This window comes from Protopterus annectens, chromosome 13.part0 (assembly GCF_019279795.1).
Source record: "Protopterus annectens isolate FY-2018-M chromosome 13.part0, PAN1.0, whole genome shotgun sequence".
Taxonomy (NCBI): Eukaryota; Metazoa; Chordata; order Ceratodontiformes; family Protopteridae; genus Protopterus; species Protopterus annectens.
This window is the reverse complement of record NC_056747.1, coordinates 584,229,162-584,254,333: the sequence shown is the minus strand read 5'-3', so window position 1 is coordinate 584,254,333 and position 25,172 is coordinate 584,229,162. Positions and strand designations below refer to the sequence as shown.

At 43.3% G+C, this 25,172-nt stretch overlaps 1 protein-coding gene across 1 annotated transcript in view; it reads right to left on the bottom strand.

Annotated features, from left to right (window-relative positions):
- Positions 1–25,172, bottom strand: part of KIAA0753 (KIAA0753 ortholog) — a 1,485,993-nt gene that overhangs the window by 1,366,492 nt on the left and 94,329 nt on the right. The window contains exon 3 of the mRNA XM_044054254.1: positions 19,421–20,027. Coding sequence (XP_043910189.1) covers positions 19,421–20,027 — 607 coding nt within the window. The remainder of the gene's footprint in view (positions 1–19,420; positions 20,028–25,172) is intronic.

Sequence of the window (25,172 nt, the reverse complement as noted above, 5' to 3'; positions counted from 1 at the left end):
AGCTCCAACACCCTAGCCCAAAGGTTCCTAGAATTTATAAACTCAAATACTATGGAACAACTTGTTACCACTCCCACAAGAGGGGAAAACATACTGGACCTGATCATCACCAACATGGGGACTCTATGCTCCAGACCAGAAGTGTATCCCTCACTGGTAAGATCAGACCATAAACTAATCTCACTGGATATTCACATCCCGACCTCACCCCCTGCCCAGAAAACCACAGTGAAAAACTTCTCTAAAGCAAATTTTACACTCCTCAAAACCGAGGTGGAATCCTTCAAAGCCCCCGGGCCTGTGGAAAATATGGCCCAGACCGCAGAATCCTTTATAAACGCATTCTATGAACACCTTCAGGAATGCATGGATCATGCAATCCCAAATAAAACCAAGACCCAATCCTCCAAAGGCAGACATCCTGTCTGGTGGACCCCAGCCATAAACAAACTATACAATAGAAGGAGGAAGATACTACATGATAGAGCAAAATCCCAAAAAGGGAAGGCATCTGTGATCAGTATTAGCAAAAAACTACGGGCACTCATAAAATCGTCTAAGGCCAGCTTCGAGAAAAACTGCACAGGACACTAAGGATAATCACAAGGCTTTCTTTAGTTATGTTAGGAACCTGGGTGGGAATTCCCAGATATGCTCAGAATTAGTCCAAAATGACAAAAAATACACCAAACCCACAGACATTGCCAACATCCTAGCTGACAGGTTCAGTGCAAACTTCTACCCTCCCCACCAAAAGGGCAAATATCTATCCAAGCAGAGTGCTGCCCCCCTGACATCTCAGATGCTCAGGTAAGAGCCGCCCTCTCCAAAGCAAAAAACACAGCATCAATGGGACCAGACGGTGTCTCGGGCTGCGTCCTACATGAACTCCAAGAAGAGGTAAACCCAAACCTAAAACTACTGTTCAATCTCAGCCTTACTACAGGATATGTACCCAAAGAGTGGCGTACAGCAACAGTGGTCCCTCTCCACAAAGGTGGTGCCTCAACGGATCCTGGAAACTATCGCCCCATAAGCCTGACTAGCTTGGTCTGCAAAGCTATGGAAAGGATCATCATGGACCTCATAAATAAAGATATTGCGGACCTACAGACACTGGATCCTACCCAGTTCGCCTTTGTTAAGGGCAGATCCTGCCTCTTAAACCTGGTTGATTTCTTTGAAACAGTCACCAAGGCCACTGACGAGGGGAAGGTGGTCCACACAGCCTACCTGGACCTCGCAAAAGCCTTCGATACAATACCCCACTTGGGCATTATAGATAAGCTCACCAGCTTAAATATAAACCCCTATGTCACTAGATGGGTTGCAAACTGACTCAAGGACAGAACCCACATGGTTAGAATTGCTGGAGCCATGTCAGACTCCAAACCAGTTACAAGTGGCGTCCAACAAGGCTCAGTCCTGGGACCTCTCTTGTTCGGTATATATTTCTCGGAGGTACAGGCCAACATGGAAGGACTGTGGCTGACCAAGTTCGCAGATGACTGCAAACTGGGCGCCATAATAGACTCTCCAGCCGACACAAGCATCCTCCAAAAGGGCCTCATAGAAACAGACAACTGGTGCCAGAGCCATGGCCTCAAGCTAAACGCCAAAAAGTGTATAGTCTCCCCTTTGGCAAAAACAAAGTGCCCACAAATTACCACATAGGTGGTAATCCATTAAGTACAGAAGAAGTAATTAGGGACCTGGGGACCCACGTTGATAGCAATCTCTCATTTGACAACCACGTGGCCAAAGTGGTTAGAAAAACATTTTATATAGCCCACCTAATCATGAAGGGATTCACATCTAGATCAGGGGAGGTCATCGTGCCTCTTTACTCATCCCTCATCAGGCCCATAATTGAGTACAATGCCCCTTTTGGGATGTACCTTACCAGACACCTGCAGCAACTGGAAAGACCCCAAAAGTACCTCACCAAGAGGATCAAAGGGCTCAAACAGATGCCATATGCTGCCCAGTTAAAGAAACTCCAGCTCTACTCAGTGGCATACATACTACCTGCTCAGAGGCAATCTGTGCCTGATGTATAAAGCCATGTTCAACCCAGAATTAATGGACATGCTGCACCTCAGAAAATCCAAATCCCATCGAGCTACGCGCTCGAGAGACTTGAACCTCAGCACTGAAATAAATAGGGCATGTTGGAGGGACAGATTCATAACCCAGAGGCTCCCTTCACTCTGGAATAAAATCTCAGTCTAGGTTAGGCAGAGTCCCTCATTGACTCTCTTCAAGAGGAATCTTGATGAGTGGATGGGAGATCGTAGGTTTACCCCGGGTATCACTTCTGTGTTACTGTTAGACAGAGGCACAGTATACTAACCTCGAAAAAGGGCATAGCAAAATTAATTTAAAATGGGTGGCGAAAGCCAAACACACTCTGGCTAGGCTTATAAATGCCCTAGGGCAGATAGCCTAGTATGAACCTATGAAAGGCTGCTGAAGTTGCGACTGATCTGGTGGAGTCTGCTTTCATAGGAAAGAGAAGAGGTTTGTTTTTGGAAGAGTAGACAGAGGATATACACAGGGTGAGCCATCTAGACAATGTAACTTTTGTGACCGATAGACCTTTCCTAGTCTCAGAGTAAGATATGAAAAGTTGATCAGATTTCCTAAATTCAAAGTTCTCTGCAAATAGAAACACAATTGCCTATGTACATCCAGAAGGTGCAGGGAGTATTCACCTTTGTTTTGGTAATTAGGAAAGAAGACAGTTAGCTCAATAGCTTGGTTTAGATTGTTTCTCCCCAAACTAGTATCAGAAAGCAAAGGATTGGTATGTAAAGAAACCCTATCCTTATGAAAAATCAAACATGGGTGTTTGGACAATAGTGCCTGTAGTTCTGATACACTTCTGCTGAGATGATGACTACCAAGAAAAGCATTTTCCAAGGCAAACATTTTAAATTGCATGTTGCTGAATGTTCAAAGGGGGAACGAATGATATTTGTTAAAATGAAGATGAGATCCCAGGGCGGAGTTGGGTTTTTGTATGGCGGTCTAATCATTGTTGTTCCCTTCTAAAAGACTCTGCAGAGTCTACGTGACATAATAGAGGAACCATTCTCTCCTGCATCATCATTCTCGTTCGGCTTTTCCCGTTAGGGGTCGCCACAGCGGATCATCTCTTTCCATTTCTTCCTATCCTCTGCATCTTGCTCTGTCACACCAACCACCTGCATGTCCTCTCTCACCACGTCCATAAACCTTATCTTAGGCCTTCCTCTATTCCTCTTACCTGGCAGCTCCATCCTTAGCATCTTTTTCCCAATATACCCATCATCCCTCCTCAGCACATGTCCAAACCAACGCAATCTTGTCTCTCTTGCTTTGTCTCCAAACTGTCCAACATGAGCTGACGCTCTAATATATTGATTCTTAATCCTATCCATCCTAGTCACACCGATTGCAAATCTTAACATCTTTAACTCTGCCCCATCCAGCTCTGACTCCTGCCTTTTTGTCAATGCCACTGTCTCCAACCCATATAACATAGCTGGTCTCACTACCCTCTTGTAGACCTTCCCTTTCACTCTTACTGGTACCCGTCTGTCACAAATCACTCCTGACACTCTTCTCCACCCATTCCACCCTGCCTGTACTCTCTTCTTCACCTCTCTTCCACATTCACCATTACTCTGAACTGTTGATCCCAAGTACTTAAACTCGTCCACCTTTACAAACTCTACTCCTGCATCCTCACCATTCCTCTACCCTCCCTCTCATTTACACACATATATTCTGTCTTAGCCCTGCTGACCTTCATTCCTCTGCTCTCTAGAGCATATCTCCACCTGTCCAGAGTCCCTCAACCTGATTCCTACTCTCACTACAGATCACAATGTCATCTGCAAACATCATAGTCCACGGGCCTCCTGTCTGATCTCATCTGTCAACCTGTCCATCACCACTGCAAATAAGAAAGGACTCAGAGCTGATCCTTGATGTAATCCCACCTCCACCTTAAAAATCACTACACTCCCATCTAACATCCTCATGGGAATGCTCCTGTTCACACCCTCATAACCTACTCTCTACTCCCAACTCTTTTCCTCCTTCCTTTTTCTCAATTCCCAGCTAGAAAATTCTTGCTTGCTTCTAGCATACAACTCCTTATTTGTACCTGTAATTTTCTAGTAAAAAAAAAAAAAATGCATATATACTCCTTCTAAAGTTTAACCAGAAATTATAGAATGTTTTTCTTATAATCTGTATGTGGAACATAATCTCTGTATAATCTTTATGTGGAGCTTTTCTCCCCAGGACTCCATTGGGTTCTTTTGGCCCAATGGTCTATCCTGGTTAAACAACTGCGGATCCGCCACATAACACAAGCACTCAGGTCACTCCAAGGCAAGTACAAATATGGACTCGGTCATTGTCCATGCTGGTGTGAATGTCCTTACCTCCTGGACTACATGAAAGAGACAGAGGAGATCTCTAAGCATCAGCCCAGGCCTTGACCCTGACCTTGAGTAGCATCTTACCCTCACCAAGAATGATGCCACAATATGAAGACAAGATGATCAATTTCAACAATTGGCTTAAGTATTGGTGTCATATCAATGCCTGTCAGCCTAAGATGACATGCTCAACTGATGCTTTACTGCAGCTTGCACCTGTCACCCTGGGATATTGGCAAAGGCTCTTGCAACCAAAACAGTGCCTTTTTCTCCAAGGCTCAGACAAACCCACCTCCAAAGGTATCACAAGGGATAAGAAACTAAGAGTAATGCTACTAAATGCCAGAAGTCTAAACCTCAAGATGCACCTCCAAACTCTCCATTAGCATGGAGAACATCGATATCTGTGCAGTAACAGAAACCTGGTTCAGGGCTCCAGAGAGCACCCCAGCACTACCAGGTTATACCTCATACCATGCTTTAAAACTTGGACGATACCCACACCTCCAGGTTGGTGGCACAGCAAGATGCATCAGAGATTATCCATGTGCAACTAACAGTGGGTAAAACTGCCTTCCAGTTTATAGCCTGCTACAGACCACCCTCCCAAACCCAGGAACCCCACTCGGCCTTCCTGACAACACTGGAAAAGGTCTCTCCAAACACCATTATATTGGGTGACTTCAACTACCCAAACATAGACTGGGAGCATCACTCTAGCTCCAACACCCTAGCCCAAAGGTTCCTAGAATTTATAAATTCAAATGCTATGGAACAACTTGTTACCACTCCCACAAGAGGGGAAAACATACTGGACCTGATCATCACCAACATGGGGACTCTATGCTCCAGACCAGAAGTGTATCCCTCACTGGTAAGATCAGAAAATAAACTAATCTCACTGGATATTCACATCCCGACCTCACCCCCTGCCCAGAAAACCACAGTGAAAAACTTCTCTAAAGCTTTAGTGTCCAATCTCTCGTACAACTCTCCATATGCCCTATCCTTAGCTTTCGCCACCTCTCTCTTTGCCATGCGCCTCATCTCCTTATACTCATGTCTACATTCTTCATCTCTTTGACAATCCCACTTCTTCTTCGCCAGCCTCTTCCTCTGTATACTCTCCTGTACTTCCTCATTCCACCACCAGGTCTCCTTGCATGCATGGTAACTCAAAATTGCTGCTAGTTGGACCTTAATAGTAGAAGCAGCCGTACCTTCATGGAAAAGCTTGGTTAGAAATTCCAGTATAGAATGAATGGGTGCAGAAAAGGGATCTACCTGGTTATCAGTCGCCCATATTACGAACCTGTTCCATTTACTCTTGTATACCCTACATGTAGAGGTTTTATGGGAGGACAGCAGAATAGGTTTTACAGGAGATGACAGATGGGGATACCTGGCAATCAAGGGAACTGGAGCAGCCAAAGCTGTCAACTTGAGGTTGTGAAGGCAGGGATACACCATTCCCGACGGATGTGTTAGTAAATGTGGAGCCGGGTCCAGAATCCATGGTTTGTCCCGAAGATGAGGCTGTAGAAAGGGAAACCAGATTTGACCAGACAAATAGGGTGAAAATCAGGATTACTGTTGTCTCCAACAAACTTGCTTTCTGCAATAACTTGGGAATGAGAGGAATGGGAGGGAAAGCTCATAGGAGTCCTGAAGGCCAAACATGAACAAGTGCATCCCTTGGTGACTCCCCCAGTGGAGGGATTAGGGCAAAGTAGTTGCTGCATTTGGCATTGGTGGGTGAGCCAAAAAGATCTTAGCAAGGCTGGCCCCATTTGTAGAAAATCTCTTCCTCTACTTTTTGATTGAGGGACCACTCATGGGGCCATAATATGGCCCTGCTTAGTTTGTCTGCAATCATGCTGGATTTCCCCGGGAAATACGTTGCAATTAGAAAGCAATTGGAGGATGTTGCCCATTGCCAAAGCGTTACAGCTTCTCGACAAAGGGGATAAGATCTGGTTCCTCCCTGTTTGTTTATTTATGTACCAGACTACCGACATATTGTCTGATTGGATTGCTGTGGTTCCTAAAGGGAGAGAGTCTTGAAATGCCTAAACGCTAATACCACTGCTGTCATCTCCAAGATGTTTATATGCAAGTGAGCCTCGTGTTCTTGCCAGGGTCCTTGAACAGTCTTTCCCAGATAATGCCCCCCCCCCCCCAATCTGGGAAGCATCAGTGGTTACCGTGGCTTCGGGCTGAGGGAAGGTAAAAGGATGCCCCCAAGACACCAATGAAGAGTGAATCCACCACTCGAAATCTTTCTTGCAAGATCTGATTATGAGAATCTTGTAAGACATTGGTAGCTCTAAAATTGACCATTGTGTAAAAAGCAAACATTGTACAATCCTCATATGAAGACGTGCTAGATGAAGGAGTACAATAGATGCCGCCATCTTTCCGAAAGTCTGTAGTATTTGTTTTGCCGTGGCTCAATTTTTCCTGATTAATCACCAGATATGTAGACAAATGTCATGCACTCTGTCTTGAGGAAGCCTCAGTACGAGGTTGACTGTATTTATTTCTGTGCCTATAAAGATTACATTTTCAGATGGCTCTAAAGAGGATTTGCTGTAATTTACGGTAATTCCCAGTTTGGAGCAAAGCTGAAGTATATAGTCTCTGGCTTGTTGCAGTAGATACCTGGTCAGGGCAGTTATGAGCCAGTCGTCCATATACGGAAACACTCAGAATCCTAGACATCTCAGGTGAGCCGCAACTACTGCCACTGCATTTGGTGAACACTCTGGGGGCTGTAGTGAGACAAAAGGGCAGAGCCTGAAACTGGAAATGACTGCCTCCTAGCTGGAAATGCAGGTACCTTCTGGATCATCTTTCCATCTTGATGTGGTAGTATGCATCCTGAAGATCTACAGAGCACATCCAGTTGTCTTTTTCCAGGAATGGAATTATCGACTGCAGTGTCAACATCCAGAACTTGGTTTTCTTCACAGATTTGTTCAGTTCACTGAGATCCAATATTAGACTCCAGTCCCCTGTTTTCTTTGGAACTAAAAAGAAACTTGAGTAAGTTCTGGATCCTCTCTGGTCTGCAGAGACTTCTTGGATGACTCTTTCTGAGCAATGTTTGAATTTCTAATGTTGCTTGTTCTTGCTGACTGGGTGGAACATCTGGAATTCATTTGTTTATGGGAGTGGGGAGGGAAAAGGAAATGATATAACCCCTGGTTATTATGTCTTGCACTCATTTGTCATCGGCAATGTTTTGCCAGGTTTTAAGGTGCAATGACAATCGCCCCCCGACTGCCTCCAAAGACGAGCAGTTGGGCAATCCATCAGGAGTGCTGAAAGGCCTGCCAGAAAAAGATGCCCTGGAGCCCTCATTGTGCAGACCCCCTTTTGCCAAGAGGACAGTGTCTTCTCTTATTGTTCTCCCCTCTGCCCCTCGGGGAACTACCACCCTGTGTGTCCCGGTACGACCACTCAGACTTTCTGAACCACATCTTCCCACTACCCCTCTGACCTTTTGGATATGGTCTAGTGGGTGTGGAAAAAGGCAGACAGCATCTTACCCTCTTTTTCACACTGAGTTAGTGTTTCTTTGACTTTTGGCCTGAAAAACAATGAGCCATTGAAGGGAGCATTAACCAAAGGAAGACTTAAAGGACTCAGTGAAATCGCAAAGGTGCATCCAACTTGCCTCCTTAAAGGGATGCTAGAACCTGCAGCCCTACTCATTCCATCTGCTGCATATGAAATGAGTCTCATTGATGAGTTAACAACTGAGTTGAGGGCAGCCAGCTGTGCACTGATCTTATATGCCGCTGCATCAGCTATAGCTCCTTGGAGAGAGTCTGATAACTCTTTCAAAAGGTCTCTCTGTAATCTGGTGAAATGCTCAAGATAATTCAGCGATTGCAATGTGAAAGCCACTGAAGAAAGGACTCCCTTCCCATATCTAGCCACAGTCCTAGAATCCTTATTAGAAGGAGAGATAGAGGAACTGGTCTCAGAGGGTTCCTTTTTTGTGGCTGCCGCCATGACCATGGCATCAACTGCTACACCCTTTATGAGGAAGGCTTGATCCTTGGGGGCTGTAATGTATGTGTTTGGTCTCCTAGGAGTGGGCTCTATGGAATCTGAGGTCTCCCGTGGCTTCAGAGAGATTAACTGAATAAGCTCGTCGGAAGGCGGTGTCACCCAGGACATTGAATGGAAAGATCTGAAGAACTTCAGGTAAACAGACTCCTCAGCAAAAGGGGATGAGTACTGCCAGCTGCCTCTCTGTTTCAGGATTTCTAGGATGTCTCCAAAAGAGACATCCTCAGGAAGCAATCGTGGGGACTCTTCTGCTTCATCGAGGTCGGTATCTGAAGTGGCTGACTCCTCAGTAGAGACAAGATGCTTACTCTTGCAGGTTTCTCTTCTGAGGGACTTCTTCAGTGGAATATTCTGGAGAAGTGTCCGAAGAGGGGGAAATCCCCTGGGGGACACCCTGAAACCTTGAATCCCTGTGATCCTGTGGACAGGGGTGATGAGGAAAAGACACGTGCTGTAGAGGGAGAAAGCTCCAAAAGGAGGCTGTGTCTGAGACTGAAAAGCGGTCATCACCCTTCTCATAACCTCAAAAGCAGACCATCCCTGCTCCAAGGAACTCCCCGGACCAGACAATAAAGATGTTGGACCTAAGAGAGCCCTTGGCGCAGGAGACAGAAGCTCTGAAGAAGAGGTAGGAGCCGAACCCATCTGAGCCAAGGCCCCAGGGGACAGCGTCGGATCCGAAGTGAACTGAAACTGCTCCAAGGACCAGACCGGCAATTGTTGGTTTCCTACTCTGACTGGGCGGAAACACTCGGGGAGGAAATCTGATCCAAAGAGCTAACAGGTGGTCTTGGATCTCATACAGACACTAGCTGGATGTCAGACTCTTCCCACTCCGAACTCATGGGACGGCTCAGAGGAGGAGTAGGTGCCACAGGGGTAAATATGAGTCTGATCAGACGCGTTTGGGCTCAGATCCAAAAGAAGCTTGGCCAAAGCAGGTGCCTTAAGAAGCCTCTGCACCTCTAAACTTAAACAGACTTTAAGAAGAGTACTTATATTAACTGTTCTCCAAGTAAAATGAACGGTAACTGGTAAGGAAAGAATTTAAAACAAACGACTATAAAATCGTAGACTAGAAGGAAAGGGGAAAGGAAGTGGGGGACACCCTCTAAAATGGGTGTGGACTGATGCTCCTAAAACCAAGAACAGGCACTGAAAGGAGTAAAAGGGAAGAAACTAACAATTAAAAATTACAATTGTCGACTAATTAGCAAAAAAGACAAAAATATATATATATAAACTTAGCCCCGGGCTTGCTTAAAGAAACATCTTGCAGCACGGCAAACAAGATCTGAGGAAGTTGGGGAACTGCATTGTGGGTAGAGAAAAGGCCCACAAACTTTGCTGAAGACTTTAAGCCATTGAAAAGGCCGGGATGGAGCCAAAGCATCGGATCCAACCCATTAGAATAAAGGCGAGATTGACAACACATCCCAAGATCATTCCAGAAGGAGCTGAAGCTATCACATCAGTATGACCAAGATCACCACCCCAACTCTGAGACCATAGCCAGAGTCAAGTTATCCAACACTGAGGTTTTGAGGAGAAGGAATGGCTTTGAGAACCTCGGAATAAAACTGTTACCCCAAAATTTAACACCAAAGTTTTGAATCCAAGATCATTTCACCCCTGAAGAAATTGGAGCTGGCTGGGTCACAGTCGAGGGCAGAGTCAAAGATGATCACAACACAACTTCAGATCCAGTGTGGACAACCTCGATGAAGTCTTCTCCAACATCTCCAAATCTAGAGGCCTGATAGGGGTAGAAGCAGCCACAGTCAAGGGAGAAGGTCCAAAGCTCAGGGGTCTGATGGGAAACACAGCCAGTAGAACTTCCAACTGAATTTGGATCCTGAGGAACTTAATCATTCTATCTCCATCAGCTTCTATCAAGCATCTGGAAAACCTAACAGATCTCAATGATAAAGATGTGAAAGGTAGCCTCAAAGTGTTCTGTAATGATCTCTCCTACAGAAAGTGTGACTGCAGCCTAGGAGAGACTGGACTCAGGGAAAACCTTGGCTCTGGGAGGAGTCTTAGACCACATTGAAATCAAATCACATATATTAATACGATCTGAAGGCTTGGAAAAGTTTGCCGTCTGAACCAAAGATAAAACGGACAATGGAGAGTGATTATGGGATTGCTTATACATCTCCTTGCCATTTTCTTTGACAATATCACTCTTGTCCCCATTGTGTTTATCTGAGGAAACTTTCCCAGATGGCGAAACTCCAGATGCAGATTTTGAGGAGTCAGATGGAATGAGACCCTTGAGAACAAGCTTGTTCTTGCATTTATTCTTAAACCAATGACCAAAAGCCATGCAGACAGAGCAACCTTCTTTTAGACAAGCTGCTCCCAAACAATATACACACTTTAAATGAAAATCAGAATTTGTCATCTTGTGGCTACAAGCCACACATTTCTTAAAACCCATAGGCTTGCCCAACACAGTCCCTATATGGAAAGGGAGAAACACAGAAAAACACTACCAGCAATGGGAAAAGGGAATACACCAGAAAAGAAAATTGGTGTAATTTTTTTATAAAGGGAAGAATATCTGCAATGGTAAAAAGAAGTACTAGATAAAACTAGTAAGCACAGAAAGGAGGTCTAGAGGGAAAATACTTTTTTTTTAATATCTAGACAAATAGATGGGAAGGGAAGGAACTTAGCAGAAAAAAAGAGACAGATGTACTAGAAGAGTACCTAAAAGTTTCAAATAACCAAAAAAGTACAGTTGTGTACCTACCATAAATGTAGATGTTCGAGTGTATTCACTGTTGCAGTCATTACTCTTGGGTTATCCTGCTGGCAGGCTACCCTCAGTCGGCCAGAATTCCAAAGTCTAGGTCCGGCGTCGGTTGCTGTCGCCTCTTCCCTGACGTCAGTGTGCCAGGGGGTATAAAAGATGCAGCCAAAACCATTTTCTACAGTTTTTCTTGCCCCAGATGTCAGGTGCCCCCAAAATTGGTAGGCTGAAAAAATATGCCAATAAATATGCATGCACAAAGATAACATTTCCTTCATCTACAAGCAAATCCACCACATAGGTTGTATAAGATAGAAGAGTGCAGATAAGTCCCAGCAAAGAAAAGGGGGATGGTTGTTGGGTAACCTGGACGTTGCATCTACATTTATGGTAGGTACACAACTGTACTATGTTTATTGTGTTTCACTGTTGCAGTCATTACTCTTGGGTAGAATCCCAAAGCTGAGGATGAGTGGCTGGGCTAAATAGGATTAGGAGAGGCTATGAGGCCCTGCAGAACTACAGTGGCAAAGCCTGCTCTGGACTTAGAGTAAAGAGGTAAGTGGTAGTGCTTTGTGAAAGTGTGCACTGAACTCCAAGTTGCAGCCTCTAGGATATCTTTGGTTGGTACTCCTCTGAGGAAGGCTGCTGAAGTGGCTGCTGCTCTGGTGGAATGGGGCCTAATGCCCTTAGGCACTGATTTGCCATGCTGAAAATAGCAGAAACGGATGCAATGGCCTATCCATTTTGAAATAGTCTGTTTTGAGATGGCCTTTCCTTGTGATCCTGCAGTATATGACACTAAAAGTTGCTCAGTCTTTCTGAAAGCTTTAGTTCTGTCCAAGTAGAAGCATAACTGCCTGTGTATGTCCAAAGAATGCAGAATTTTCTCACCCTTGTTCTGTGGAATTGGATAAAAGGTAGGCAAGTGAATGGTTTGGTTGAGGGCCACACTGGACACCACCTTAGGCATAAATGTTGGGTTTGTCCTCAGAGAAACCCTGTCTGGGTGAAAAATGCTAAAAGGTTCCACAGCCATGAGTGCTTGTAACTCCGAGACTCGTCTTGCAGAGGTTATTGCTAGGAGCAGAGCTGTTTTCCAGGATAAGAATTTTATATCTGCTGTTGATGCTGGCTCGAAAGGAGGCAGTGTGAGTTTTTCCAAAACATAATTGAGGTCCCAGGGTGGAATTGGTGCTCTCCTTGGAGGCCTAATGTTTTTGGCCCCTCTGAGGTACTGCCTTATTAAAGGATGAGAAAAGATAGGTGGTTCCATATTGTAATGGGCTGAAATGGCAGAGGCATGAATCTTAATTAATGAGAAAGAAAGGCCTTTGTTCAGCATCTCAGTTAGGTATTGTAAAATCTAAGGGATATTTGGTACACACGTGTCAATGCCTTGTTCCTGGTTCCAAGCACAGAATCTCTTCCATTTTTCTGCATAAGATTTTCTGGTACTGGGCCTCCTGGCCTCCAAGATAACATCCATAACAGCTTTTGAAAGAGGAGTGTTCTGAATGGCTACATTATCCACCATGCTGCCAGATTTAAGGTCCTGAGTTGGCTGTGCAGAATCCAATTGTTTTGTTGGGTCAGCAAGTGAGAAGTTTGAGGCAAAATCCATGCTGGACCTTGAGACAAGCTCTTTAGGATTGGGTACCAGTGTTGGCGTGGCCAGTCTGGTGCAATCAGTATCATTTTTGGCTTCTCTTGTCTGACCTTTAGGAGTACCCTGGGAAGGAGAGGCAGTGGAGGAAAGGCATATACTGTTAGATTTTTCCAGCTGAAGGATAGGGCGTCCACTTTCCATGCTTGCTTGTGATAAATCCTTGTGCAAAATCTCTGCAATTGGCAGTTGTGAGGGGGAGACAAATAAATCTATGTCTGGGCATCCCCATTTCCTTGTTATCATGCTGAAGACTTGTGAATCCAGTTTCCATTCGTGGGGATCCATGAGGTTTCTGCTTAGTTCATCTGCCAGTGTATTTGTTTTTCCTGGCAGGAATTGTGCTTGCAGGTGAACTTGAAAAGTCAATGCTGTGTCCCATAAGGTCATTGCTCGTCTGCAGAGGGGGTAGGAATGTGTACCTCCCTGCTTCTTTATGTACCACATGACCGTAGTATTGTCTGTCTTTATCAGTAGCTGTCCTGGATGAAGCAGGTCCTTGAAAGCTGTCAGGGCATTTTGAACAGCTAGCATCTCTTTTTGACTGATGTGAAGATGCATCTGGTTTGCAGGCCATGTTCCCTGAATACATCTGCCTGCCATATGGGCCCCCCAGGCATAATCTGATGCATTCGTTGTCAGTGTCTGCCTGGCTGTGGGTAAACTGAATGGCAGACCCTTGTTGTGGTGACATGCCTCTGCCCACCATAGAAACTCCTGTTGCAGGCAGGGAATGAGTGCAATTACTGTCTCCAGGCTGTGGCAATGCTGAGTCCAAACACTTTTTAGATGCCATTGTAGTTTCCTCATATGCAGTCTGGCATATGGAATTAGTAGAATGCAAGATGCCATGAAACCCAAGGCCTGCAGGATTTTCCTTGCAGATAAGTGGGTTTTTGTTGCCAATTTCTTGAAGTAAGAAGTCAGTTGCTTTTGTTTGTCTGGCGTGAGATAAGCCATCTGGGCAGTTGTATTTAAGCTTGCACCCAGGAATATTATCTCTTGAGAGGGCACTAGTTTTGATTTCTTTTTGTTTACTGTGTACCCTAGGCCAATTAGTAATCTTTTTACAAACGGCAGATGCTCTAGAAGAATGTCTTTGCTCTCTGCTTGAATTAGGCAGTCATCCAAGTAGGGATATATTTGAATTCCTCTTTGTCTGCAAAATGCAATTACTGGTGCCAGGCATTTTGTGAAGACCCTGGGCGCAGTAGATAAGCCAAAGGGCAGTGCAGAGAATTGGTAATGCATTGAGCCAGCTATGAATCTGAGGTATCTTCTGCAAGACTGTCTGATTGGGCCATGCAGGTATGCCTCTTTTAGGTCCAAAGTTACAAGCCAAGCCTTCTTGCCCAGCATGGGCAGTAGCTGCTGTAGAGTCAATATCTTGAATCTTGGAACTTCCAGAAATCTATTTAGTATAGACAGGTCCAGTACTGGTCTCCAGGTTTTGTCCTTTCTGGGCACTAGGAAAAGTCTGGAGTAAAATCCTTGTCCCTGCTCTTGTTGTGGTACTTATTGAATGGCCCTCATGTCCATGAGGGCTGTAATTTGTTTTTGTGCCTCTGCCCATTGATTGTGTGGCAAGTCTGGCATACCTTTTGACCTTGGTAGTGTGTGAAAATGGAACCTGTAGCCGTGGGACACTATGTTCAGGACCCATTTGTCTTGGGTAACCATTTGCCAATTTCATGAAAAAAGTGCTAGTTTTCCCCCTAAGGGGGCTGCCAAAAGAAAAGTGCTTGGATCTGGCAGAGGAAAGTCATTGGGACTGTTTCCTGTAAGGTTGTGATTTGTCTTCTCTGCTTTTGGTGGGAGGAGCACCCCATTGTTTAGGCCTGTATGAGCCTTGGGGCTGAGATCTGCCTCTGGGACGCCTGTATCTGCCTCTTTGTGCTCTGTCTGACACAGGAAAGGACCAATTTTTAGAAGGCCAGTTCCTGCTAAACCTGGGTGGCTGTACCTGTAAGAAATCCTTGACTGTCTGCATGGATTTAGCTTTATCCTCCAATTTTTTCAACACCTCTTCTGCTTTAGTACCAAACAAAGTATCATGCTGCAGTGGAGCATCTAATAATTTTGCTTTAACATGATCAGGCAGATTCTGTTCCTTTAACCAAGCATGCCTTCTAATAACAGAACCTGTAACAGCGGCCCTGCAAGAGGCCTCCAGTGAATCATAACCACATTGCAAAGTATGCTTTCCCACTTGTTCAGCTGCATGCAATAAATCCTGCATTTCCTTATTCTCTGAACATTCAGTATTTGTCAACAATTTCTGTTTAAGCAGTGACATTAAATATTGCTGATCTTTAAGCATATGAAACTGACAATTTAAAGCCCTTACAGCCAAGGTAGCAGAAGTGTAAACTTTCCTCCCCCATCTGTCTAGAGCCCTAGAATCCCTATCATAGGGGCAGGGTTTTTTGCAGTGGAAGCTTTAACCCCTTTGGGACCCTGAGAAATAGTTTCTGGGTCAGCAGCGGGGTTTTTATATAGGAATTTATGAGAATCCGGGACCCTGTAGTATCTGTCTGGCTTAGCAGGTGCAGGGGGTAAAGAGTCAGGGGACAGGCCGGACTCTGAAAATACATCATCTACAATGTCTAGAACAGGTGGAATAGCAAGGGGTCTGTGCTGAGGAAGTAGCAGAAAGTCTCTGAGCCTGTTCTTAGATTCAGAATAATCTTGGCTCTCCCAGTAGAAATGCTCCCTCATGGTATGCAGGGTTTCCCCAAAAGAATAATCCTCAGGAGGAGAGGCTGAAGGGATGGATTCTTCAGCATCAGAATCCTCATAGGGAAGCACAGAATAATCCTGTTCAGAAGAGGAATCAGAGGAAATAGAAACCTGATCAGAAGAATCATACTCTGTCTCTTGCCTAGGCCTCTTATCAGGAGGGGGATGGGAACCCCTGATCAAAGTAATTAGGTCTTCGGTCATTTTGAGCATCTGTTTTGTAGGCATGGAAGTCTGAGTAGGAGAATGCTATACTTGTTTCTTTGTCTTTAGAGCTGCTTTAGTCTTTGTCTTTGAAGCTGAAGATGGCTTAATATATAGTTGTGTAGGTCTGAAGACACCCTCAGAAGCCGATGCCTGCTCAGTGGCTCCGGACCCATCTGAGGGGAATGATTTCTGAGTGTCCAATACCTTGAGTATCCAGAGGCCCAGTTGGCTCCACATGGGAGTCGGAAGCGGCCTATGGCTCTGAGGTAACGGGCGCCAGGGGCTGTGAAAGTGCCTCCCTGAGAACCGGCGAACTGGCGACTGGCCTAGCGGAGGCCTCTTCGTCAGTTTTGGACCTCGGATGCCTATCCTTTTCCTTGTCCTTGCGTTTTTTGTAAACTCCGGTCATCGGCTGTTCCAATGGCATTACATAATTAAATCTTCGGCCAAAGTAATGAAATGCAAAATCGAACCGATGCTTAATAGTGCGTTGGTTAAATCTAGCACAAAACAGACAGCTAGCAACGTTATGATCAGGGCCTAGGCAGGGAATACAGTAAGAGTGAAAATCCTCATGAGGTATTTGCTTCCTACAAGAAATACAATTGTTAACTTTTTCTGACATCGGTCTGGAGCAAGAAAAGTTTCAACGGGGTACTTAGCTTTAATGAAGACTTCGGTTCTGAAATTTGGATTTGAAAATCTCAGGAGTCGGCCGACCGGCACTTGCAAACTGCTTTTGCTTCGGGCACGGCGCAGCAAGAAAGACTGAAGAAAATGGCATCAGCTGCATCTTTTATACCCCTGGCGCACTGACGTCAGGAAAGAGGCGACAGCAACGACGCCGGACCTAGACTTTGGAATTCTGGCCGACTGAGGGTAGCCTGCCAGCAGGATAACCCAAGAGTAAAGACTGCAACAGTGAAACATGATGAACATCTGTAAAACACTTAAATGAAAATAAATCTAAGTCAATGAATCACTTCTGAACTGTACAAGCGGAAAATGAGATTTGAGGTAATGTTGGGGACAGGAAGGGATTGTGGGTAAGGGGAGGAGTCTGAGTTATGGATTCTAAGTCTGGAAAAAGCATCTGAAGTTGGATAAGAGGGCAAATCAGAAAATTATCAGTTGAGGAATGGAAGGAAAAGACATCATCAAATACTTATGTTTTCTCCAAGTGTTCTCTCTTCCAACTCTGCTAGTTTTTGAAACAGTCCTTCTTAAGAAGTCTCATTCTCAGCCAGGATTTTCTTTACTTCAGTCTCTGATTTTTGCAGATTTATCAGTTTTTATCCTGAACAGCTAATTAAAGCTTCATCTATTTTTCCTAGCCTTTCATTTGAGTTGATCTACCCCCTTCAGTGTTTCATTTATTTTAATCACCTTGGAGTAGATTTGAATTATTTTTCCTCCAAATTACTGGAAGCTATCTCTTGTACAAAGCTGAAGTTTGAACTGCTTTTTGCTGAACAAATGCAGTGTTCTTCCCACCTTTTATGGTTGATTTTCTTTTAGGATCTCTAAATTTCTTCTTTGCTGGCATCCAAGCAGTGTACTTTCTGGCCAGTAACTGAATTTTACTCAGGCTGACTATATCACTGACTCCTATTTCTCAATTTCTTTTTTCACACTGGGAGGGCTGAAATTAAGCTACTGATCAGTGTGCTGCCATCTTGTAAGACCTATTTCCCCTTTTGGTGGAAACTTGGAAGTGAGCTGACAAAGGACAAAGAAAACTGGTCTGTGCAAGAAAAGGTAATTGCTGAAGTCAGATAATTCTCCAAATGGCTTAAATTTCTTGGTGCAGGTGGGTCTGGGGATACTAGACTCTTCATCGTTGTGCTGCAGGTTTGAATCAAGCACAGGAACAGTGATTTTCATGTAATGGATCTAAACAAAAAAACACAGTGGGATGCATTTCTTATAATGGTATATGTGTATCACAAATGTACTGAGTGACCACCCATAAGGCTGAAAAGGAAACTAAATTTGACCATAAGCCACAATAAAGTAGAATTACCAGCGCAGAATGGATTATAGAACTATGTTCCACAGTAGGAAAAAAAACTCTGACGCATGTGTGGTGTCATCATTTAGATAAAGTAGGCCAACACTGGGAAAGACATCTGGTTTATGACTGCTGTAAATCTAAGTGCAGATGAGAGTAATTTAAAGATTTGGCATTAAAATAAGACAGACAGTAGGCAAGATTGGTTTCAAACAAAAGAAAGACAAAATAACAAAAGACAGTACTAAACATACTGCGTACACAACAAATAAAGTAATTTTTGCTCTACATATGTAGGATACATTTACAAGGTTAGCCCTTTTTTCTGCACCCATTTATTTTTGGCTTTCTCTTCTTTTCTCAGAGGCATCCAACATCACATCTCTCTTCTGCCCCTTTCCAAGTTATCACCACTAAAGACTTCTATGGTTGTGAATGACTGTGGACAAAACCATGCATGACCAGTAGCCATGGGGGGTACACCTTTCTCTACAACCTCAGTAGGGCCCCTGTGTAATGATGTGAAGTGGCACTATGTATCCAAGTTCAGTATGTGTGGGACATAGAGTGATCTGTGTACCAGTCAGGAAATATCACAGGACACTATGCCACTGCCTTAAACTTGGATTAGGCCTACAGAGATTCTTCCCAAACCCTCATACCCAGATGTCACGCTTGGCTTACTCACACTCTCTACCATCATCCCCAGTCAGTAGTGCAGCTCCAGTGGGGTTGAGTCAAACTGTCGTCAATACAGTCAGGAGCTCTAAACATACACTAGCAGAACAGTTATTCAGCAAAAGACTGCAACTGCTTCATTCAACAAGCAGGTACAGGAGCATTCATGCTGTGTTGGAATGTCTCTAGCTTGTGGGGATTCTCCTCACTATCAAGCACAGAGAACATTATGAATTAATGGTGATGATTAATTTTTAAGCTTCAGTTGAATCTGTTCTGCCATGTGAAATCAGGGATCCCCTGTTTATCCTAGTCACAATCATAAATCTGTTGCCACTAACTGTAGTAAGATTGCCATCTTATCAGTTTAGCATGCAAGTGTGTTTTAGACCTTGTTATGAAGCGTCCTTCTGTTTCTTTTTACAATCTCATACTGTTGGAGCCCTTAAAGAATACAAGGCGTTATACCACAAAACCCAGAAACAACATGCCTGGGGTCTACCGTTAACAGCAGCACCTCCAAAACTGGCAACAGATGGAGAACTATGTACAGCACTGCAGACAGTTACAACTCATAACATAAGCATAGATTTTGATATAGTGGAACACAACGAGCTCAAAGTAATATAAACAAAATGAAAATGTAGTATAAAAAAGTGTACATGTCCTAGCATATAACTGTAGTGGTACTTATAAAGCAAAGGAATGGATGGACAAACGAAATTCAGTGTGCATCTTGGGAGTGAATTTCACTGCTGCAACATTTGCATTCATTAAATATATCCTAAAAGACAGGCACATTTTAAGGCTCTGAAGAACAAAATCAAATAAGTTAATGGTGATTTTACCTTTCTTTGCCAGTTCTTCAATTTTCTGGATATAGCTGCTAAGTTCCTTTCGCAATCTGCCAATTTCCTGTGCACTTTTGCTGTTCTGTTTCTTGGGACTTTGTTTTACTTGAAGATCACGAGTTGGTGGAGAATCAGAAAATGCTGGTCCAACCCTTATCTGATCAGGAGTATAAACATACATTTTGGCACCAGAGCTAGTCACTTCTACTTTAGAAGCTTGCTTAAGCTGTTGCTTGTTTTCCAAAGCTTTATTAGCATTTGACTTAATATCACTCTGAACATTCTTTTCTGTTTTACGTCTGGGCATTTCAGCCACTTCAGAAGGCATTTTGGACTTTGTCTGACCAAAGGTGTTCACATAGTCTCTCACTTTTTCTTCCAGCTGTTTACGTTTCAGATCCCTCTTTGCCAAATAAACAGCCACATTGAGTCTGTCCTCAGATACAACTGAAAATTGTATGGAACTTTTAGAGCTCTGGCCATCATCTTCCACTTTAGTTTTCTCATGAGACTGACTTAGTTTTTCAATTACTATTGGTAAAGGATTAGAAAATCTTGCTGCCAGGTTATTAGACAATGTGGGGACATCTTTATTAAATTTTAGCTGTAAAAAGTAAAATATTTGTTTTTTAGCATACAAAAATATTCAATAGACACAGATGTTTTTGTGATAATGGGTATACAAATGATACAATATATCCATTAATGAATGACAAAACATGTTAATACAAGCAAAACATTCAAAGGGCTATTAATGGAAATTCTGCCCCTTGTGCATTTTAGAGAGATTTTTCAGATATAATCCATTACAGACTGAAGTGTATTATTCAGGTAAAATCCATTAAGTATTTGGTACACATCACAGCAAATACTGTCCTCCATTCTGCAAACACTTCAAAGCCCAATTAATCAAACTTGACATCCTAAATGAGTTTGATGAAAGGCTTTTGCATGGGCCTTAACCTCACAGATCCCATGTATAGGAGGGTGAGCCTCTCTCACTCCTCCCTCAGACTAATACAGCTTCTCTCCAAATTTATGAATCCTCAAGAGTAAGAAGGAACTGATTTGGTCAGAAGCCTGTTTAGTAATTTTATTTTAGACTGATTTTTTATTGCTGTACTACAAATTCTGCACAGCTGGTAATACATGTCAGTCTTTTTTTTCAAATGTTAAACAGCATGGAGTTTATAAAACTGGTCTAACAGCTTTTGTGTTATCTGATTGCTTCAAGGCTTGCTGATTTAAAAATAGTTTCTGTTTGTAAATTCTTGCATACACTGTTGGAAACTCCTGGATTCTGGCTGGTGTGATTCTCAAACAATCTGGAAATATATCGCAGATTGATAAGTATATTTCTTGGCATTTTAACCTTTCAGAGTTCTGCATTGTCTTAATTTTGGCCGACTGAATTATTGTTTGCCTGACTGAATTATTTTATATATTTCCTGGCATTGTTTTATGTTTTGCATCTGTTCTGAAACCGTTTTTTCCTCATCCCTCCAACCCTATCCTTGTAGAGTTGTTATAGTTGGTGGCTTTGCAGTTGCCCACCCCTACTGTAAATTTGATCTGGGACACCCTCCCAGTCTGGTGTTCACTCTACTTAATACAGAGAGAACATTTGAGAAGGCCAACCCACTTAGGCTCTTAACCTCAGCTCCTCCTTCCTCTTTCCTTGCACTTTACTAAAAAAAAAAATATTGCAGTTTATTTTGCTTTTGCCTCTTCTTAAAATTACTCAATTGTATTTATTCTGCTGCATTTATTACAATTTAATCAGGTTACTACCAAGCAGTAACTGTTATTCTAAGCCTTTTGGTTTAAGCACTTGTGCTTCAGACCAGATATTTTACATTAAGAAGGTTTGTGGTCTGCACTGTTGTGGCAGGACAGGTAGCTTACATCCTTCTAAATTGGGAATTGCTGATTAAAGGCTCAGTTTCTGTTATTCTAAAAGTGTATTAGTTCTGGTTTAAGCACTTGGGCTTCAGGCCAGTTATTTTACATTAAGAAGGTTTGTGATCTGCACTCTTGTGGGAGGAGAGGTTAGATCAGGGGTCTGCAACCTTCCCTATCAAATGAGCCATTTTTGCCTCTCTCCCACCAAATAAAATTCATCGGAAGCCACAAAACTTATTTGACCCTTAAAATGAAGATAACACATCATATAAAGTTTTATATACAATTATTATCCTAAATATAAAAAAAAACTAACTTTATAAGAGCAATATTTAAAATCCATCGCTATGTTTGTTCCTTTGTTATGATTACTCGATCGCTCTCAGTGTATGTGTGCATGTGTGTGTATGTGTGCATGTGTGTGTGTGTGTGTGTGTGTGTGTGTGTGTGTGTGTGTGTGTGTGTGTGTGTGTGTGTGTGTGTGTGTGTGTGTGTGTGTGTGTGTGTGTGTGTGTGTGTGTGTGTGTGTGTGTGTGTGTGTGTGTGTGTGTGTGTATCATATCTCCCAACCTCTTAGAACAAGAAATCTGGAGAAAGCCATAGTGGGACACACATTTTCTGAAGGGTATGAAGTCTGAAACTCAAATGTCTATTTTATCTGACTTCAGCCCTCAATGATTTGCCAGAAAACCACATATTTATGAGAAACAGACCAAAAATATGAGGCAAAAGTCTGGACATTCTGCGAAAATCTGCACAGTTGAGCGGTAACTGTGTGTGTGTGTGTGTGTGTGTGTGTGTGTGTGTGTGTGTGTGTGTGTCCATTGTTTTTCAAAGCTACAGGGAGCCATTGTAGAGGGGTGGAAGAGCCACATGCTGCAGACCCCTGGGTTAGATTCTGCCATTCTAAGCTGAGAATATCTGATTAAAGGATTATTGTGCCTGCTTATTTGAACGGTTTCTTTCTGAAATTGGTGCATCTTGTTTGCTGTAGCATAGACTAGATTCAGGCATGCTGAATCTAGCTTTGTTTGTATAACTTGATCACTAATCCAGGCCATCTTTCTTGGAGAAGGTTCCCCTGCACCCTAGTGGCAGGAGTGTGCAGTTAGAACTTGTCTGATTGAAGACTGCTGGATGGACCAGGGCTCAGTTTTGAGCGGTTTTACTGGTTAATTGGATAATTTGTTTAAAATCAGTTTGTTCGTTTTCTATTGTTATATAAAAAAAAATTGCACGTTATTTGTCTGCTTTTACTGTATTTGTGTTTCTTCCTACTTTATTGCATTTATTCTGCTGCATTTAGTACTGCTTGTTAGTAGCCTGATTAAATTTTAACTGTTATTCTAAGCCTTTGGTTGATGCACTTTGGCTTCAGACCAGTTGTTTTACATTAAGAAGGTTTGTGGTCTGCACTGTTGTGGCAGGACAGGTAGCTTACATCCTTCTAAGTTGCGAGTTCCTGATTGACGGCTTAGTGTCTGTTATTCTAAGAGTGTATTAGTTCTGGTTTTAAGTACTTGTGCTTTGGGACATTTATTTTATATTAAGAAGGTGTGGTCTGCACTCTTGTGGGAGGAGAGGGTGGATTCTGCCCTTCTGAGCTTGGAGTTTCTAGTTAAAGGCTTACTGTGCCTGCTTATTTGAATGGTTTCTTTCTAAATTGGTAAGCCTTGTTTGCTGTAGCATAGACTAAATTCAGACCTGCTGAATATAGCTTTGTTTGTATAACTTGAGCACTAATCCAGACCATCTTTTTTTTTGGAGAAGGTTCCCCTACACCCTAGTGTCAGGAGTGTGCAGTTAGAACTTGTCTGATTGAAAACTGTTAGAACAGGGCTCAGTTTTTAGGTTTTATTGGTTAATTTGTTTAAATCTGTTTGCTCATTTGCTACTGTTATATTTAAAAAAAAAATACACTTTATGCATCAAGGCCTAGCTAGGGTTAAACTATTCCTGGCATCATAAAGTCTGCTCTTCAAATTTTCCCTTAGAACTAGCCAGTTTTTTTTAGTTTTAGCACTCAGATCTGTTTCTTTGAGCTCAGCACTTGTTCAGAACTCACTGTAAGCACTAAATAAGCTTCAAACTACTACAGCACTCAACTTTCCTCACTTGTCTAGAGGAAAACAGTTTTTAGTACTTAATAAATAAGCACCTCTCCAGGCATGTCTAAGGGTCAGCTCCCAGTGTTTTCTCCTGTCTACCTGACGAATCTGGGCATTTTGGGACAATGCAGCAATTGCCTCATGTACACAGACAACCCTCTCCCCCTCTACCACCCAACACTACAACCTGTGAGAGATGCACTTATATAGCCAAAGTGGAAGCAAAGCTCTCTTCACCCAAGACTGGATTAGACAGTCAAGAGGAGAAGGTAAACACTTGCACCATACCACACTCAGCACATAGTCCTTCAAAACCTACATCAACAAAACACACACATATAGCAACACAACACACACACCTACATTCGTGAAAGCTCTCAATAATAATCTGCTCAAGCAACAGAGACCTCCAAAGCAGAAATGCATGCAACCTCTACCGCCTAAGACAACCCAAATGACACATAGCCCACAAACTCAGTGTGCCACTCAACCACAGCCAATAAGGCATAATAACATACCCAACACTATAGTCATAGGTGACTATAGACAGGCACACTAATGTTCCACTCACCAGGCTAAACAAGGAGAAAGTTACTGTCAGCTGCCTGTCGGGTGCTAGGATCCACCACAACGCATGCTTTCAAGTCAATCCACAACAAGTACAAATAGGACTCTGTCATTGTCCATGTTGGTGAGAATGACCCGAGACATATCTCCCTGGACTACATGAAGAGACATGGAGGAGCTCTCCGATCTTGTAGCCTGGGCAGGTATGACCCTAGCCCTGAGTAGTATCCTGCCATCACCCAGAATGATACCGCAGTACAAGGACAAAATGACTGACTTCAACAATTGGCTAAGCTTCTGGTGTCATTCTAAGGGGATCCAGTATCTGTCTGCCTGGGATGACATGATAGACAGACCATGATGCTTTGCCAGAGATGGCCTGCACCTGTCACCCTTGGGATTCCGGATACTGGCTAAGGCTCTTGCCACCCCTATAGTGCCTTTTTAGGCAAGGTTTAAATGACAAATTCACCACCGTAACAGGTACAAGCAAGCAAAATTTGAGGGTAATACTACTCAATGCTAGAAGTCTAAACTTCAAAATGCATTCACTCGAGGCACTCCTTAAAATGGAGAACATCGACATCTATGCAGTGACAGAGACCTTGTTCAAGGCTCCGGACAGCACCCCTGCATTACCAGGGTATAATTCCTACCACATCTTTCGGCCACCTAACATGGACCGAAACACTAAAGGAGGAGGCGTGTCCATATTCATTAAGGATATCCACACCTCCAGGCTAGTTGCTCAGCATAATGTATCCAAGATTATCCAAGTGCAACTAACTCTGGGCAAGACCGCAATCCAAATTGCAACTTGCTACAGATCCCACACCATGCCCCAGGGTTCCCACTCCTCATTTCTTGATGCACTCGAAAATATTAGGGTACAACCCAACACCCTAATAATGGGCGATTTCAAATACCCCACCATTAACTGGGAAAACTACTCATGTACCAACTCTTTTGTCAGCCTAGACATCCACATCCCACCCCCACCCCCCATTAGGGAAACCACCATAAAAAATTCTCCAAAGCCAACTTCACGCTTCTTAAGACAGAAGTGGCAAACTTCATGACACCCATGCAGACGGACAATAGAGGTACGACTGCTGAATCCTACACAAATACACTTTATAAGCACTTACACGAGTGCATGGATCATGCTATCC